Source organism: Rhinolophus sinicus, linkage group LG12, assembly GCF_036562045.2.
Source record: "Rhinolophus sinicus isolate RSC01 linkage group LG12, ASM3656204v1, whole genome shotgun sequence".
Lineage (NCBI taxonomy): Eukaryota > Metazoa > Chordata > Mammalia > Chiroptera > Rhinolophidae > Rhinolophus > Rhinolophus sinicus.
The window spans coordinates 12,462,168-12,481,272 of NC_133761.1; the positions used below are offsets into that span (position 1 = coordinate 12,462,168).

General features: G+C 51.9%; 1 protein-coding gene across 1 annotated transcript; it reads right to left on the reverse strand.

Moving 5' to 3' along the window:
* Nucleotides 1–1,510: 1,510 nt before the first annotated feature.
* Nucleotides 1,511–17,204, reverse strand: FAM83A (family with sequence similarity 83 member A). Its single transcript, XM_019718291.2, has 4 exons — nt 16,623–17,204; nt 7,342–7,509; nt 5,564–5,688; nt 1,511–2,337 (listed from the first exon to the last, which is right to left on the reverse strand). The coding sequence occupies exons 1-4, from the start codon at nt 17,100–17,102 to the stop codon at nt 1,803–1,805; spliced, it is 1,308 nt and encodes a 435-aa protein (XP_019573850.2). The 5' UTR covers nt 17,103–17,204; the 3' UTR covers nt 1,511–1,802.
* Between the last annotated feature and the right edge of the window lie 1,901 nt (nt 17,205–19,105).

The following is a 19,105-nucleotide window of genomic DNA, read 5'->3' on the forward strand; positions in this document are numbered from 1 at the left end:
CCACACTACCTTCCCCGCAGGCTGGGATCGCACAGGACAATGTGCCCAGAAGAGGAAAGGCGGTGTTTGTGAACCCCTAAGATGATGGCAGAAGGGAACTGGGAGCCGGAGGGTTTGTTCCAGCTGCCAGGTCTCCCCTCTCCACCTGGACTGAGCCGGACACAGGCAGAGGTAGAGCGGGCCTTTGGGGTTCTTGACACCCCAGCAAGCTTTACGTTCCCGAAGCCTTCTTGGCAGCCTGTGAGATCCAATTTAGGGTGCCCTGCAGCCCGGGTCATTCTAACCTCATCCCAGTGGTCAGCAGGAAAACAGCAGCATCGGGACTGGGGTTTTAAAAAACCTTCAGGAACCAAAGCGTTTTTTGTTATTGTTGGACTTTCAGGAACTAAGGAGGGAAAAAGTCAAGTGAGGACAGGAATACAATTTAAAAGAAAACAGAAGCAAAGACGCCTCCGCCTTTGCCAGGAATACGGGACAAATACAAACAGGGATGGGCTGCAGGGAGATGGCCTCTACAGAGCGTGTCTTGGGTTGCCGCGTGCTGTCAGGTTCAGAGGCCACTAGCGGTGGACTCAGCCCTCCACAGCAAAGGCAAAGCTTCAGAGACGGAAATGGGCAACCGGAAGACATTTGCTGAGAGAGTCGGTGGCAGGAGGAGGACATGGAAATAGGAAGGGGTGTGGGCTTTTCACCTGCTTCTTTGCGGTTGGAGCAGCCTGGCTCACCTCCCTGCGCCCAGCTGTCACACCCTTGTTCTTAGGTCTCTGGTTAACTGTTACTTCTCTGGGAAGTGTCTTGACCTCAACACGTGGGTTGTGTGTTCCCAAGGCACCCTGTGTCCTCAGAGTCTAGTTCCACCCTAGAGACACTGCGAATCTGAGAAGGAAGGAATGATGGGCTTATGAGGGGCTCAGCATTCCTGCTTCACAAGGGCAGTGAGCCAGACAGAGGCGCCTGGATCTGCAGACAGCGGGCAGGCCCTGGGGGCTGCAAGGTCAATGCTGAACCCTCCCTAGTTGCTCAAGACTGCTGGATCCCAACAATCCAAGCCCTTGGGACCTGCCCGGACTCAGGCACCGCCAGGTTCGCCCAAGGCTCTTGGAAGCAAGAACCTGAGCTGTTAAGCTGCCGTGTCCAACCATCCCCTAGACGCCTTGGCTTGCCCAATCTTTGGTGGCTACAATTTCAACGGGCCCCACACAACTTACAGCAGCAGGTTCTAGGGCCTCCTCCCTAACTCATCGGGCCCAGGGACACCCAGTATTACACCTTTGAGAGGGGGAGTTGTCCTACCTCTCCCAGAAACATCCAGACTGTTCCCACACATTCTCCCGAATCTGTGAGGAATGGACCGCTCCTGGGCACTGGGAAACGGGAGTACCTTGGTTTCATCAACGCTCTGTCGTTTGGTGCCTCAGTTTACCCATATGTAAAACATGGGCTGTATCTGCGCCTTTTTACATTACAGAGATTCAAAGAATGTTCAAGTGCTGGCTGCTCTTTGGAAGAAAGGGGCTCTATTTTCACAATTTTGTCCTCTAGCTCCACCCCCCCACACACACACAGCTCCCTGGAACCTTCTGGAATGTGCTGCATAGGTCAAATTAGAGAGGGGAACCCAGGGACCAGTGGGGGTCTCAGGCCCAGGAACATTGAAATACAGGCAATGATGTCCCAGTGCCTTTAGCTCAAAAGGAAGAAGGGTCAACGCTGCTAATAATCATTGAGGTGGGTTCCATGGGCCAGAGAACCCAGAAATGCCCAGCGCTGGCCCTGAGATGGCAGCTGGTAGAAGGAGCCCTTCAGAAATGGGGGGAGACCTGTAGAAAGGGCCTCCAGATGTGGGTTGCCCTGGGCACCAGGCCAAGCTGCTCGAGCTGCAGCCTTGTGGACCTGTAGGCGTTGAGGTTGCTGCAGAGAGCGGGCGGGCCATCGTGGGGCCTCGGGGAGAAGTGGGCCTGTGGGGTCAGGGCCCCCCAAAGGCCATGGTAGGGCTGCAACCTGGGAGGCAGAGGCGGGTTTGGGGCTAGGGGGCTGCTGGGCCCTGAAGACTTGGACAGACTCAGGTTCTGGGGGTTGCTTCCTGTTGATGGGCTGCTGAAGGGGTCAGAAGACGTGTGGTCACTGTGGGAGCAGCTACTGCCACTGAGGCGGCCGGGTGAGGGGCTGCGGCTTGCTCGGGGCTGAAGGGGTGTGACCAGCCTGGGGGACTTCAGGCCCATCACAGGCTTGGAGGAGGCGTAGAGGTGGCGAAACTCCTCGTCGAACAGCTCCACCGCCTGGCCCGTGAACTTGGACATGATATTCCGGTGGACGTGCCCGCAGAGCCAGGTGAAGCTGGGGGGAGGAGGAGAGAGAGTGAGGGGTGGGAATTGGGGGCCGTGGCTCCAGGCCTCTGCGACCTTCCTTGGGGGGACGTGGAGCAACCGGCAGGGCTGGTAGGAAGGGGTTTAATGTGACCACCACCACTCTGTGCTGGCAGAACCCCTGGAGGGTGACACTGGTGTCCCGCTTTCACAGATGGCAGAGCGAAGCTCAGAGACCCGCAAATGTCTGCAGGTGAATGATGAAGTTGCCAGACTGAATCCCTGGCTTCAGGTCAGGGTTCCCTCCTGGTGCTCAGACAACAGCCCCTTAGATGGTCCCTGAGGAAGCACAAAAGGGCTGAGGGCCAGATGAGTCCCAGTGTCCCCAACTGTGTGCTCATATGAGTTACCTAGCCACTGGGGGCTCAGTGGCTCCACCTGTGAAATGTGGGGACACCTGCCTCTTCTAACCAAACAGGCTTGGGGAAGGCCTCTGCAGAAACGTGGCTGCTCCTTGGAAGGCAGGGGCTGTTTGTGTGTGAAAATCTAAAGGGTGTAGCTCCGTTTTCAGGCATGTGGACCCGGAAGGGGTGTGAGGGGAGGGAGAATCCTATGTTCTTTGGGAGATGGCAAGGAGAATACAGGGCGAGCCCACAGGTGCCAGGCGTAAGTGTGGTTTGCCTAGGTACCCACGAGAGAACACCCTCAGCAGCGGTCTTGTTCTTCTCTCCACTTACAGGTTGTAAGTGAAAACAAAATGCTCAAGGTGTTTATGTATTACTTTTTATAATTCCCTGATTTCACCAGCTTCCCCTCTCTTTCTGATGGAAAACTCCCTTTTTCACACCACCCCTGAATCTCCCTCCCCCAAAAAAACAACCTTGAAAATGCCTGGTGACAGCACAGAAGACCCACCAAGAGCATCAGGATAGAGTCCTGCCTCCTAATAATGTGAACCTAGGCATGGAGAGGAATGGGGACAGGATGGTCAGAGGGGGACAGGTCACGCTGAGGGACAGCACCCGAGATGAGCGAGACAGTCCCCACCGAGGGTCTCAGTTTCCATCCCCCCCGCGTGCCTTGCCACCAAACAGCAGTGCCAGCCTGCGGGTTCCCCGCTCTGTGAGGCAGGGCAGGGCCCACACGCAATGGGATGGAGCAATCGTGGGAAGAACAAAAAGGCTTTGTTTAAACTTCATCTCCCGCCCAGGAGCCACCCATGCAGCCCCAGATTGAGTAGCTGATGCTGAGCCTGGGGCCAGCCAGGTGGCAGGGAAGGCAGCAGACACAGGGTCAGTGGGACTCCCGGCTACACTAAGATAGCAAGAGCCCTGTGTTGTTTGGAACCAGGCTAAATTAGGCCAACAACTGCATGCTTTGCTCAACGAAACAGGTCCAGAGCCGCCCTGGCAACTTTTCAGGCCCCCACGCACCCTGCGCCCCCACCCCAAGGCCCTTGCGTACCTCCGTGTCCTCGGTGCGTCCCTGCAGAATTGGAACGCCCCTCCCTGTGCACCATGCAGGGGTTCCCCGTACCTACACCGCGCAGGCCCATGCGTCCTGCACTACCTTTTACACTTCATTTTATCACCACCCATTGTACGAAATACATTTTATTGTTTTTTTTGTCCCCTAAGTGCATATAATTGACTTAATCATAATTTTTGGCTCAAGACCCACTGTCTTTGGTCTGTCTATTCATGGCCCATTTGAATGTATGGAGCTATTTACTTTGTTATTTTAAATACTTTAATAAGCACTGTGAACCCACCACCTAAAATAAAAAGCTGGCATCTTGACAATAACTGACATCTAACCATATGGTCCCTTCCATAACCCATTCTTCCTGATCCCCAAATTAGAGGAAATAATCAGCCTGAATCCTGTGTCATACTTCCCATAGTTTCCTTTCTCCATAACTTAAAAAAAAAAAAAAAAAGTTTTGTGTATTCTGGAAAGTAAATATTTCACTTCAGTTGTTTTTAACATGACAACCATTGGGGATTTTTTCACTTCATATATTGCTGAGATTTATCCATGTTATCTCTTGTTGCTGTACTTCATTCATTTTTAACTGCTGTATAATATTCCACTGGTGGCTCGATTATGGTTTATTCATCTACTCTCCCCTTTGTAGGAATTGGGGTTACCTCCACAATTTTTCTTTTATGACCAGTGCTGCTACGAATGTACTTGTATTTGTCTTCTACTGTACAGTGAACCAGTTTTTCTTGGAAGTACATTAGGAGTAGAATGACTGGGTTATAAACTAGGTGAATATTCAGCTTTAGGAGAAAATGCCAAACTCTTTCCAAAGTCACTGCACTGATTTGCGGTCCCAATAGCAATGTATAAAAGACCCCGTAAATCTAACACTTAGTATTGTCAGACTTTGTTTTCTTTGCTGGTTGGAAAGGTATAAGACACTAACTCATTCTAGCCTGGATTTGCCTTTTCTCGATCACTATTGCAGACACATCTGTTCATGTGTTTTCACACGCGCGTCCTTCCACCTGGCTGACTGCATGCCCACATCCCTCACCCACGCTCTGTTGCCCTATTGTGACTCACAGGAGTTCTTTGTGAATCTTGACACTAATCCTGTCAGGGCATCATGAAAACCTGCTCCCGGTTTATAATCTGACTTTTCACTTTCCTTAAGATGCCTTTTGAGGAGCCAAGGTTCTTAACTGCAATATAAACAGATTTAGCAATCTTTTATAGTCAATGCATTTCTGTGTTGTTTAGCACAGAGGGGTGTCTGTGTTAAGACACCCAATCCCCATACTACAGATGAGGAAAGTCATGCTAAAAAAGAATGGCATGCACATGTTAAATGGGTGAATGATCTGGCATGGGAACGATATATCAATGAATTTGTTATATGAAAATAATAAAACATTTTAAGAATAAAATGGAGCATGCACACACACAGACATACACACCCCAAAACAAATTGCGTGCTTTATAATCACGCCTGAGAAGGCTGAGGAGGGAAAAAGAGGATTCCATGTCCTATTGCAATATCAAGGGAAACTGAGGCACCTGCAAGTGCCTCTCTACCCTGCAGTCCTCCCAGCAAGGTCTCAGGTGTCCCCTTTTATCCCCGGCCAGTCCTGCCTCCAGCCTCGTGTATGAGATGAAACCGGAGATCTGTGCAGAGGAGCAGTGTCCTGGGAGCTGCTGGTGTGTGTGTGGGGCGGGGTGTGCCTGCCTGAGCCACTGCAAACCTGCGACAGGTGAAACCCAGTGCTCACCTGTACGACCCAGACAGGACGTATCTCCAGTCCGAGATGATGAACTTCTCCTGGATTTGGCCGGCGAACTTCCTGCCGGATTTGGCACAGTACACCTCTGCTTCCACACTCCGGATGGAAATGTTCTGTTGAGACGGAAGTGAAGGTGTCACGCACAAATTATGTATTTATAGATACGCGTTTGCTTAGGAAAAATCCTGGAAGGATGTTCGTCAAGACTTGAATAGGAGTTGGTGGGATTATGGGCCATTTTTATTTTTTCCTTGGCTGAGTTTTCTAAATTGTCTTCATCGTCCTGACATTATTTGAGTAATGGGAGAAAAGGGGGAAGGGGGAGATGGTAGAATTTATAAAAGCGGGAAATAGAAGACAGACAAGGGCCTGTTGCCCGTAGAGCCTTCAGTCTAGGTTCCTATAGACCGTAGAAGAGTGGCAGGCCCAGCCTTGCCTGTAAGTGGCTTTAGTGACATAAGTCCCTGACCTCATGTTGGTCAGAGGGAAGGCTCAGTACAGCCCGAGGGGGCAGCTCTGTGGTGACTTCAATGGACCCTCAATTGTCCTGTCTACAAAAAGGTGTGTCCACAACCCAGATGGTGGCCCTGTTGGTCCTTTTCCTCCCCAGCAGCGTCTGCTGCCCCAGCCCTCAAGCTGGATCCCCTGGAAGGCTAGAGAAATGAAAGGGCAGGTGAAGCCTGGGGGTCTCAGGCGAAGGCAGATACTGCTGGGACCCTGAGAACGCCCGCCAGTTGCTAGGCCGGCTTTGGGAAGAGGATGCGCAAAGCCTCCAACAGCTCCGCTCAGCCTCTCCGTAAGCTCTGAGAAGGCAGGAGGGCCACATCCCACTGCCTTTTGGTGAGTACAGGACAGTCAGTGTCGCCGGTGTGAGCCATGACGGCAAAGCCTGTGCTGACTGCCTGGACCTGCCTCGATGGCCTCATGTCGAGGAAGTGTGATCTAGATAAAGGCAGGCAGACCCAGTAATCACAGGACCGGAGACCCGTGGCGCCAGGAGGCGCCTGCACTGCGCTGCTTGCTGGTCAGTGTGGAGGGGAAAGCAAGGAGGAAGGGAGGAGGGTGGGCCTCCTGGACGCTGACCTGCCTGAGCTAGAGGGGAGTCACCAAGGGAACCCTGAGGAGCACCCATCGGCTGTTCAACCGGGCCTGCTCAGGAAAGCTATGGATACTTTGACATTTGACATTTGAATTAGCTGCCCAACATTTGACATGACTGAATGAACCCTTATCTCTGGGTTCCTTTTCTCGTTGCCAGAAGAAGAAAGTCGGTTGTTCGGTCAAGTCTAAGAGGATGAGCTTCCTGTTGGGGCTGTGGAGTCCTAAATACGTATCAGACTGGTTCTGGATGTGGTCCTGCCCGGTGAAGCACGTCCACAGGGTTTGCTCCTCCGGGAGGAGGAAAGGCGGATGCAGCAGACTGTTGCTCCCCAGTCAGCCACAGGCCCTTTATACTTCCCAAGCCCCGTGCATCTAGGGGAGGTCAAAGGACAATGAGCAGAAGTGATGAGAATCTCTTCCAGGTCAGGCCCTAAAAACATCCTGCGAAATCCTCTGGGCCCTGTTTCCCTGTTCACTGCTCTCTGGGAGGCTGTGCATTCCTTATGGCATGGCTATAAGATGGGGGTGGCCTCCACTGGACTGTGGGGGCTCACAAGATGTACACCTTTATTATGTAGAGCCATTGAGATGGGGGCGCCGGCTACCATGCACAGCCTATCTTGTTCTAATACAGAATACCCTTGGGACTCCCTGGGGGGCCCTACCTTGAGGTGCTTGTCAGAGATCTGGACTTTGTCGCACATCTCCTGGAAGAGCGTCACACCTCCCTGGTCCAGGAGCACACAGACGAACACTCCACGCTTGTTGGCCGCCTCTAGGATGTCACAGAAGATCTCCACGTCTGTGAACTCATCCATCAGGATGGCCAGCACCTGGGCCAGGGCAGAGAGGTCAAATAGTAGAGTCAGAGTCAGGTGCTAACTGGTTTCAGCCAACTGTCCTAAGTCCCAGTGGGCCTGGGAGAGCTGGTCCCATTGGTGCTGTGTTAGAGGGGAAGGCTGGGGTGGCAGAGGGTCTGTCAGGGCAGGATTCAAGGAGGGACAGGAAGAGCTGGCATGCAGGGCCCTGCCTCTGTCCTGACCCCTCCTTTCCAGCCCCCCCACAAATCCTCTGGCCCAGTGTTGGAGTGGAGAACGCAGAGGAGGAAGGAGAGAAAAGCCAAAAAAAAAAAAAAAATGAGAGCAGAGAGGGGAAGAGAAGAAGAGGGGGTGGCTGGGCAGGTTCAGAGGAAAGGGACAGATTTAATGTCAAGGAGTCTCAGCCTTCTGGAGCTCGAAGGCTCTCTGTGGCCACTGGTTTTCAAATGCTTTTAGGCTGTGGAATCCTTGCCTCTAACAGAATCCCTGTAGAGACCCCACATATAAACTAGACTAGACTGAGATGTGCCAGCAGTTACTGCATCCCCGATCATAACAGAAACTCAGGGAGCGGGGAACCCTAGATATCCAGCAAAGGGGAGAGACGTATGTCTTCCTGCCTGCCAAGCATGCCTTCCTCTTCTTCCACCAATGACACCCCAATCTCACTTTAAGAAATCACTGCTTCTGCACAATTAACATGGTCTAGGGGGGCTACTGCCATACCTTGGATTGGATGTGGGGAGGACACATCACCAGTGCCAGACCAATGAGAACACTGTATCCCTCACTGGCCACGGAGATTGGCCCAAGGGTGGGCACATGACCTAAAGTATGCTAATGAGAGTCAGCCCAGGACTCTTGGGGGAAGGAGGCATTCTTTCCCCTAGGGTTGCTTAGCTAGTAGATTATAAAGTATAGCTGCTGGTAACCATCTTGCCACCACGTGGGGACAGCCTGCCTGAAAGTGATGCCAACCTTGGGGGGTTGGGGGGAAGCAGGGCCAAGAGGCGGAGACAGGTTGCCAGCATCACCATTTGAACATCTGGTTTCAGTTGAGCCTGAGTCCAGTCCTACTATGGACTTTTCCATTGTGGGTGTCAATGCATGTTCCTCTTCTTAAATTTATTTGGGGTTACTTTTTGTGATATTGTAATTTATAATAAAGATGTATATTTGGTCTTTGTCCTGTTTCTGGCACCAAACTCTGAAAACCCTTGGAATTTTCTAGGTGTCTAGGTTTCTTGGAATTTTCTAAAAAGTGTCTTTTGTTATGTTAATGAGATTGCTTTTGGACCAAACCTAAGGATGGGGGCTGGTTGCCAAGAGAACCAACCCTATGATTAGAGGGTTAGAACTTTCAGTCCCCTGGCCCCTCGGGAAGGGAAAGGAGCTGGAGGTTGGATCAATCATCAACAGTCAATGATGTAATCAACCACTGATGTAATGAAGCCTCCATAAAAACCCAAAAGGATGGGTTTGGAGAGCTTCCACATGGGTGAACAAGCAAAGACTTGGAGAGACTGGTGCACTCAGGGAGGGCATGGAAGCTCAGGACCCTTTCCCCATTCCTTGCTCTGTGAATCTTTTCCACCTGGCTCTTCCTGAGTCGTATCCTTGTGGAGACAGAGCCAGGAGAGCAGTTTCCAGGCTCTCGGCCTCACGTGGAAAGGCGCTGGCTCCAGTAGTAGATGGCCATCAACTGTGACTAGTTGGCCATCAGCTGTGACTAGTTGGCCGTCAGCTGTAATCAGCCATTAGCCACTAATATAACTGCCGTGGTTATGCTAGGGGGTCGGTTGGTGGGTTGGTTGGCAGAGAAGTGGATGGTGGATTGCGCATTGTGTGGAGCCTGCTTCCTGTGTCACCAAACCAGCCGCCAGCGAGACTGTAGTGGTATGACTCCCCTATCTATGGCTCCGTGGGTGTTCCTTTTTGGTCTGCGTTCTTGTGCAGGGAGCGGGACCAGAGTCCCTGCCTGACAATCCTTTTATAATAAACAGATGATCCAGTAAGTAAAATATTTTGCTGAGTTCTATGAGCTACTCTAGCAAATTAATCGAAACTAGGAGAGGGTTGTTAGATTCTTCAATCTATAGCTGGTTGGTCAGAAACACAGGTGTCAACCTGGCCTTTCATTGGTGTGAGTTCAGTTGTAGAATACCCAGCTGGTGTTCGAGAATTGCTTGGTGGTGTAGGGGAAACTCCCACACAGCAGAAGCAGAGCAGAATTAGACTTTTTTGTCACCCAATGAAGAGTCCTTCTTAATACTCAAATTGTAGTATACTGACCAGTAGATTATTATGATAATTATAATGTTACATAGAAACTATAAGAGCCGGTGAAATGTTATAGTAAAACTTGCAATATAATATGTGCTCAGCAAATATGTATTTAAATTTAATGGATTAAGTGAAAAAAGAAAACAGCACAAAATGGTAGTATGTCCACTATGATTGCCAGTGAGGGAAAGTGGTGTGCAGACAGATAGGCACAAAGCCCAAGCTGACAGGCATGTTTTGATGGGGATCTATGGCCATTTTTTTTTTTTTCAACAGCATGGGCACAGAGACAGGCGAAGGAGATAGCTGGTACCCACTTGGAGTTGACTTTCTTCTCAGCTGATATGGGTGTCTGGACAGGGGAGGGAAGTGCTGATAAATTATTCACTCTGAGCTAGCAGTCAGAAAAGATGTTCTAATCCTGAGACCCGTGATCCTTTAGAACCATGCCCTGTTATCACATGATTAAGTGTCCACATTTAAGCTTATAGCACCAATAACACTGAGGTCCTTATTTTTCTGCTGAAAAATAAATGCCTCCTTCTCTAAGGTATTGACGAAAGAGACAATTCTCTCTCCCCAGGAGGTCAGTAAAGCCTCCCAGTTGCTTTCCAGTGAGTCCTTTCCCTGACACAGGTCTAGGGAGCAGATGACCAACTGACAGAGAAGGGGGGCAGGTTTGCAAATAACCCGATGTCCAGATTTAAGGGATGCTTGCAAATACAGGCTCACTAGGTCTAGTTCTATTTTGCCTCCTGCTGGGATTGTCTCCCAGCTGGATTGCTTCAAGACCAGTAACTTTTTCTGTCTCCTGATTGGGCATGCTACCTTACAGAGTGTAGAAGTTTGAATGATGATATCCTAAAAGATATGCCCACATCCTAGCCACCAGAAGCTATGTATGTGACCTCATTTGGAAAAAGGACCTTTGCAGATGTCATTAAGACTCTCAAGATGAGATTATCCTGGATTATCCCTAAATCCAATGACAAGTGTCTTTATGAAAGATACCCAGAGGACAGAGAGACGAGGAAAAGGCAGTGTGAAAGTGGAAGCAGAGACTGGAGTTATGCAGCCACACCTAAGAAAGGCTTGGAGTCACCAGAAGCTGGGAAAAGAAGGAATGATCCTCCTCTAGTGACTTCAGAGAGGAGCATGGCCCAGGTGACATCTTAATTTTGGACTTCTGGTCTCCAGAACTGTGAAAGAATAGAGTTCTGTTGATTTAAATCACCAAAGGTGTGATGATTTGTTACAGTGTTTCTTTGAAACAAACACAGAGAGGTAGCAGATAATCCAGGTCTACTGGGAGTTAGGGAATTTGGCTCCAGTCTTGGTGCTACTGGAAACTAGCTGAGTGCCTTTGCACAAGTCACTTAGCCTCTCTGAGCCCCAGTTTCTTTACCTATAAAACGCTGCACAATAATAGAGCATTAGCTATCGTGCAAGGTGGGCCTAACTGTAAACCCAGATAATATAAATGTAAGCATGTGCAAGAGTAAAGGTTGTTATTCTAGTGTGTAGTTAAAATACGACTCTGATTTTTGTATGCGTTGCTCGTAAGCAAGTGTGGATAATATTAGGATAACACCGTGCAAGAATGTTGTTTTAATCCAGGTCACGGAAGAGGATTAAAATGAGTGCCCACACCTCTATAGGCATAAAAACAAAAGAGTGGGGTTCTTGTTAACGCCAATCAGATGCCCCAGCACAGAGAGTGGGGTTGGCTGAGATATCTTGGGATTTTCCGTGACATCTTGCTCAAGAAGGAAGTTGGCCTGGAAGCATAGGCTGGCAGATTGGCTCTGGGAATCTGGAGCGTCAGTGAGACAGAGGAGCCCCATCCAGGGGCAATGCTGTGGGAACCTCAAATCCTGGCCGAGAATCCCTAGCTACCTGCCCAGCGGATGTGAGCCCTTCATGGCTGGAAATCCTCCTGCTTCAGGAAGGGCAGGGGGCGAGAGAGGAAATGGGATTTGGGTCCTGGTGGGGCCACCAACCATGTTGGGGACAGCTCTTGGGGGGCACTTAGCACCCCCATCACCCACGCTGTGCTTCTATTTCTACTCTTCCTCTTCCCCTCTGCACTGATGCTCGTTTTTGAGCTTGCTTTGGACATATGAGTTTAATTGCAGCAGTGACGATCTGCGATCTGCGAAGCACTTACTCTCAGCCAACGTTCACCTTCTGTAAACTTCGTAACACTGTCTCCCAGCCTCCTCAGGTGAGGAGCCGGAGGTGCAGAGAAGTTAAGTAGCTTTCCAAAAGCCTCATGGGTAGAACCCAGGAAGATGCCCCAAGCCGTAATGCAGAGCCATGCCCCCCACCCCATTCTACTCCAGGCCTAGGAAAAGGACTCCATTTTCCACCTGTCTGTTTTCACTGGGTCCCGCCTGAGGGACAAAGCGCCTCCTCAGCGTGTGGGGCAGGGGTGGGCCAGGGAAGGAAAGTCAAGCCTTGGGCGGGTTGGGGGACCCCAGAGCAGAGCTCACAGAGAACGTGGACAGAGAAAAGGAAGGAGGCCCAGGCGGGCCCTCCCCCAGCACCGCTCTGCTGACCACAGAGCAATGTGGTCAACAGCCCTCGAAAAGGCAGCTGTGGGCTAGACCACCGGGGACCACCCACATCCAATCACAGGACCCCATCTGTGTGTGTTGTGCCTGGCTGTGCCAGGTGCTCCCCTGGTACTCCCTGCCCCCACAGCCCAATCTGGAGTAGTGATAATATGCCAGTACTCTGCCACAGCCAGGACACCCAGAGCAGAGAGCAACTTCCTCTAAGAAACTCCACTGAAAGCCTACTACAGATCTAGGAGGATGGTGTGAGCTATGGACCCCTCACTGGTCCTTGGGGCTGCCCCACTCTGGCGGACCTTGGGCTCCCATACTGGTTAGGAGTGCCCTGTGCCCTGGCAGGGACCCCCACGTGCCTGGGGAACTGGATTCCTCTCCCAGGTCTGGTCCTTTCCTCAGAGGCCCTTGTCGGAGGTATGACCTTTGTCCTGACCTGGGACCCTGGATCAAAGCCCTGGAATCCTGGGTCTCAGGTGTGGGGAGGGGTACCTGCTCATCAGCTCCTTGCAGGGGATTGTGCAGTTTCTGTTCAGGTGGCTTCACGCTGTCCCTGTCCTGATCCTAGACCCTCTTCCCTTGTCCCCCTGCCCACTTTCCTCTCAATGAGCCAGTGGCCTGTGGTGGGGATGGGGAACAGCCCCTCCCAAGGCGGGGGCTCAGCCTGAAAGTCAGACCTTGGTACCTGGGGTGGGGGGAGCAAGTGGGAGGCTTCTTCCTTCTGGCTCCTCTGTTAGCCCCTCTCCACCCACCCAGCCTCCCAGAAGCTGGTTAGATTTTTTTTTCTTTTTTCAAGGAATCTGTATTATTTGTCGAGAGAAAGAGAGGGGCAGAGGTAGAGGTGGTCCAGTGAGGAGATGGGGCTTGCCTGCTAAACTTCTCCAACTTTCTGGTCTCAGGACCCCTTTACAGTCTTAAAAATTACTGAGGATTCCGGAGAGCTTCAGTCTCTGTGGATTGTGGCTATTGATATGTATCATATGAGAAACGGAAACTGAGGAAATTTTTAAATGTTTATCAGTTATTTTAAAATAACTAATACTGTTACTCAAAACAATATTAAGCCTACTACCTGTTAACCTAAATAATGGTTTTAATGAAAAGTTGCTATATTTTCCAAAACAACAATAACAACAGAATGTAGTGAGCAGAGTGATACTGTTTTACAGTTTTGCAAATCTCCGAGGTGTCTGGCTTGGCAGAAGGCAGCTGGCTTTTTACGTCTGCTTCTGCAGCAATCAGTTGGGCTATGTTGTTTGGGTGGAAGGGTGTGAAGATAATCTGGCCTCACACAGATGAGTGGTTAACAAGGTCAGGACCTCACAGACCCCCTGACAGGGGCACAGTATCCTGAGCCATACTTGGTTGATGTATTAACCACACTTTGGTTGTCCGTATTTGATGATGCTTTGACATCCCAGAGCTAACGTTCCTAGAGATAGCAAACACCTTCCCTATCAGCACACCTTTGACATGCAAACCAGGCAACCACCCCCCTCATCTAACTCTCACACACCAAGCCAATAGTCCCCCTCCCCTAAATCACCCAGGGCCAGGTCCTGGACAACTGGGGACCAGCGATAGCCCAGAGCCTGCCCAAATGACTCAAACTAGCCAGTCCTAAACTGTTCGGCCTGCCCTGCCCTGTCTTTCCGGCAAAATCACAGTGAAGGCTTGTGTCCATGCTTTCCGCTTGCCCTTTCTGCCTCCTGACCAACCTTGGTGCTTCCTGTGTGGCCCTGCCTGGCATGCTGTGCCTTGTGCTTCTAGGGAATGTGAGTAAAAACTTCTTTCTTCGTGACAGTCATTGCCATGGCTGTGTGGCTTACTGCACCTGGTTTAAACAAATCCCAGGCGCATTTAAGAACAGAGAACCGTTGCTCACTCTTTGGCCCAAAGTATAAGGCACAGCGGCTCCTAGGCTCTGATCCTTCCCCCCACCCTCACTCCACATCAACAAGGTCTGTCTCACCAGAGGGATGACCCTGTCTCCCCACCTCCAGGACACCCCGAGCCCTCTCACACCTCCTGAGCTCTGTGTCTGACACTCCCTGGGCCTGGAAGTCTTTTCCCTCATCTCTCTGTCTGGCAAATTCTTACTCAGCCTTTGAGACTCACCTCTTCCATGAAGCCTGCCTTAGTCACCCTCCCTATACTTCCAGGCACAGAGGGTTGCTCAAGCCCAGGGCTGCCACCCACCAGTGTTCGCCTCCCTCCCTCCCTCCCTCCCTCCCTCCCTCCCTCCCTCCCTCCCTCCCTCCCTCCCTCCTCCCCTCCCTTCTCCCCTCTTCTGCTCTCCTCTCCTCTCCCTTCCATTCCTCCCCTCCCCTCTCCTCTCCTCTTTTCTCCTCTGCTCTCCTCTCCTCTCTTCCCCTCTGCTCTCTAGCAAGGAGCTCCCCAAAAGGAAGGAGGCCTCTTGCTCTGCTCTGCCATCCTTGCTTGACTGACAGAATTTCAGGCACCATAATTGGCATTTGGTCAGGAATTGTCACAATGTCCTGGAGTCACAGGCCATCAGTGGCTGCCTGCTGTCAACTGCTGCTCTTACTCCAGGTGCACAAAATGGCTGTTCAGCACAGGTCTACGGGTGCCCACTCCACCCTCCCGAAGATACAGAGGGACGAGGCAAGAACTTCGTCGTCTGTAGAGATCTCTCTCTCTCTCTCTCTCTCTCGTCACTATCATTTTCAAATTTGGTTACATTCAAAAGAACTCAAAAAAGCCAAGCTGATATGTAAGCTCGTTTTTTCATGGGGTCCCAGTCTCTTGACTGAATCCCCTCCCAAGTTCAATACCGCACGAAATCTTATGGCTCCAGAAACAGCCAGCATGAGTGGCGAGGCTGTGTGTGGAAGGGGCGGGAGAAAGGGAGCCGAGTTCTGGAAAATTAAATAGAAGGTAAGAATGGATGGAGTGGCGTGCCTGCTTTTCGTGTCGCTGGGCTGCTTCAGAGCCGTATTTCACGCTTCCATGACAGGGTGGCAATAGGAGCTGACAGATGGGCCCAGGCAGGAAAGCAAGAGCGTGGGCCCTGCCTGGAGCTGGCTGCACGGCCCAGGCAAGTCCCTCAGCCTCCCCGGTCTCAGGTTCCACGCTGAACAACGTCCCTCCCAGCTCCAACGGCCTGTTTCTAAGTGTGTAGCTGTAGGATCTCGGAGCATTCAGTTCAATGTGCTCCTGAGGGGTGGGGGCCCCTGGTATCCGGGAAATTCTCAGTTGCAGCTGCCGCTCAAAGGGTGAGTGACACTCCCTGGAAAGAAGCCTGGTTAGGGCTTGTGAAACATGATCTCCTGGCTGAGTCCCTCTTCTTCCCTTACTTATCAGCAAGGCTTCTTTTCTTGCCTGTGTGGCCCTCAGGCCTGCTGATGTCTTTTCTGTCACCAATACAGCGTGTTAGGAATTTAGCACAACACTTACACATCAGAAGATTTCACCTAAAAGTAAGACTTGCCCACTCCGAGCAGGTAGGAAGAATTGGCCCTGCTGGCGCTGAGCTGTGGCCAGCTCTTTGGGTGGGTCTCCTTTGCCCAAATCCCCACCACAACCTCTTGTCCCAGGCCCTCATGGGTTTCACCCATTTTGTTGCCTGTAAGGCTTTTGCAGGCAGACTTTGTGATGTCTCTTACATGTGCGCACGCACACACGAGGCCTCAGGGATGGGCTGTGCCCACAGAGCTGCCAAGGGGGCTGGATCCCCAGCCACGGGCCACCCGTGGAAGTGGGCTGTGGCTCTGTCCCTGCTTAGAGCCTTCCGTGGCTCCCAGCTGCCCCAGGGGAAGAGCACACTCCTTTGCCTGGCCCACAGCCTCTCCAGTGCCTTTCCCACCTCCTGCCACTCAATACTGAGTGACCTGCACACTCTGCTTAGACCAGTCTGTACAAGGGACTGCGGCACCTGAATCCAGCTGGTGGTCAGACAGAAGATGGTGTAGGCAGCAGGGAAGGGACCAAGTTAGCGTTGAAGTACAGAAAAAGTGTCTGCAGCCGTGTAGAGACTGGACGGTTGGGGACCAAGATGGAAGAGGAGGGCCAGGCAGAGAGCTGTTGTAGGAGGTCCCAGGAATGGAGGGTGGTGGCGGGGACCCAGACTACGACACATGGAATCAGGAAGCCAGTGCCCCAGGGCAAGGCAGAGAGTAACATCCCTGACTCCCCCTTAAGCCCCAGTCATCCGGACTCTGTCCCTCAGAGCAGGACGTACCCCACTCTTCCTCCTCTACCATGTCCCGTTCCTCCCGCCCATGGCGCAGGAGACACAGGCTCCGCCATCACTACCTGGCTGGTCCGGGAGATGCAGCGGCGAATAAGGTCTCTTATGTTGTTGTGCTTGTCCGTCTGGAAGTACACGGTGGCACTGGACTTTTCCTTCAGGTAGGGCTTCTCGGCCGAGGCCCAGGTGTGCAGCAGGGTGGGCTCGCTACCCTCTGAGGCCACAGGGAAGTAGGTACCTGATGGCAGGGAGCAGGAGTCGAGTCCCTTGCTTCCTGCCTCGGCCCCTCCTGGGTTCTCTGGAGCACAGGGCGGCTCCTTGGCCTGGGCCTGGATGTATTGGGCTTCTACCGAGGACAAGAAGTCCACCTCTCCCTCCTGGCTGAGTGCCTGCCAGTAGGCTTCAGGCCCCCCATCCAACAGAGCGTCTGTGGCCAGCCGGGCACTCTCATTGTCGCTGAAGTCAGTCCTGGCCGGCCGGACCCACTGGCTCTTGACGTCTTCCAGGCGTTTCCAGATCTTGCCCATGTGCCTTGACCGGCTCATGCTGCCCTGTCCCTGAGTCGTGGAGGGGAGGCTGGCACTTCAACTGTTCTTGGTATCAGAGGCAAGCAGGCCACAGCACCGAGGAGTGGCGCTCCCGGCACTCCTGGACAGCACCCAGCATCCAGGGCTACCTGCCACCCCTCGCACCCGCTCCAAGGAAGTGATTTCCTGCTGTCCTGAGCAATGCTTCACGGAGATCATAACTGTAGTCAGGGGTTGGCTTATCTCTGAGTGACACCTACCCTGCCCGCAGGCCAGGGTGCTGGCTCAATCATGCCTTGGCACACTCAGCCCTGGGAGATTTCCTCTCCTCCCAGCAGCAGCGGGAGGTCGAGGTGAGCCAGTTTCCAGCTTGCCTGTTGCACAACTCTCCCCCAGACCCTGGGGGCTTTGCTACAAAGCAGGGAGGCTCTCTTAGCATCATCACCCCCGTGCCTTGGGGTTCCCCTCCTGTGCGCCTCAGCTGCAGCTCTGGTTGCTGAGAAGACCAGAATTTCCCCGTGGGGGACACTGCTGCCCCTGAGATCTGCCTTCCCACCCATGTGAGCAGGGAAGCTGGAATCAGGCCAGGTGCTCCTCCTTTCTCTTGGAAACACCCAAGTTCCCGGACCTCCCTATCCTCTGAAAAAGCTCTTCTCTCCTGTCTCTCTCCCGTACTGTGATCGTCGCTGTCATATTTGAACAGAGCCCCCAGAGAGGTTACAGTTCTGGGGCCAGCGCTGGTCTGGGGGAAGAGGCTGATTGAAATAACATCTTGAAAAGCCTCTGTGGCTGTGTCTGAGCCCTTGGACCAGTGGGCTCTGTCGGTCTCACTGCTGGAGGGGTAGGTGACAGCAGGAGTGTTTGAAGTATAGGAACTCCCAAGGGAGAAGCCACATTTTTCTTTCCGGATCAAGTCATGGTCAATTCTATGTCAGTAGAATGCAATATCTAGAGTCCAGACTGTCTTTGATTGTGTTCTGCCAGAAAGAGACTCTGAGACTCGGATTCAAGCGCAGCCGTCCCTCAGTGTCTGTGGGGGCTTGGTTCCAGGACCCCTGTGGATAGCAAATCTGTGGATGCTCAAGTCCCTTATATACAATGGCACAGTATTTGCATGTAACCTACTCACATCCTCCTGTATACTTTACATCATATCTAGATTTCTTACACTACCTCATACAATGGAAATACTATGTAAATCGTTGTTATCCTGCATCGTTCAGGGAATAATGACAAGAAGAAAGTCTGTACATGTTCAATTCAGACGCAGCCATCATAGGCCTCACTACACAGTTAGTACATGTCAACAGCAACATACTTTTTTCTTTTTTAATATCTGTCTGAGATTGTTGAATTCATGGATGCAGAACACACGGATGGGAAACCCGTGGATACAGAGGGCCGACTGCACAAGTAGCTAATTGGGAGATGATTCCCCAAGAAGCTGATTGGGGAGGGGAGAGTGAGATGGGAAGGGAAGGGAGCCACAGTCAGGTCTGATAAAGAGCAGGTTACCACTGGGGGTATGAACATCTGTGGGAACATCTGGCATTCAGTCCTGCCAGGACCTCTGGGAGAACACATCTCAGATTATTCCTACCCAATGGCCAATGGGTGAGCAAGCTGAGGAATGTATCTACCAACCTCCAGTTGTCATTGGTGGAGGGCTGTTCCCGGGGCCACTTTAATTCCCCATCACTGCTGACCTGCCCCATTGTTCACAAAACCTTCGGGCAGAGTCACAGGTGCGTGCAGTGAGAGGGAAGGGTGAGTGCCAATGGGATAAAAGCAAGGCCTTGCCAATATCTGCTAGGAGAACTATGCCAGAAACCCAGGATTGGGTGGCCTTCCAATAGTTAGTGCACTAGGAGCCAGACGTCTCTGGAGGAGATTGCCAGAACCATCTGTAACTCCATGGAGGCTGTGGCCCAGGTGGCTCAGTCCAGTGGTGGAATAGTATTTCTTTGCTAAAGCACAGTCCAAAGAAGCGAAAAAGAGTTTAAAAGGAATTTCTTCTCCTC

What these genes read in the sequence shown, in the direction of transcription:
- FAM83A (XM_019718291.2), bottom strand. Translation starts at nt 17,102, where the DNA reads ATGAGCCGGTCAAGGCACATGGGCAAGATCTGGAAACGCCTGGAAGAC. An exon ending in TCTCTGACAAGCACCTCAAG is followed by an intron (nt 5,689 to 7,341) that starts GTAGGGCCCCCC and finishes CCGTCTCAACAG; the next exon opens with AACATTTCCATCCGGAGTGT. An exon ending in GTCCTGTCTGGGTCGTACAG is followed by an intron (nt 2,338 to 5,563) that starts GTGAGCACTGGG and finishes TCCTCCCCCCAG; the next exon opens with CTTCACCTGGCTCTGCGGGC.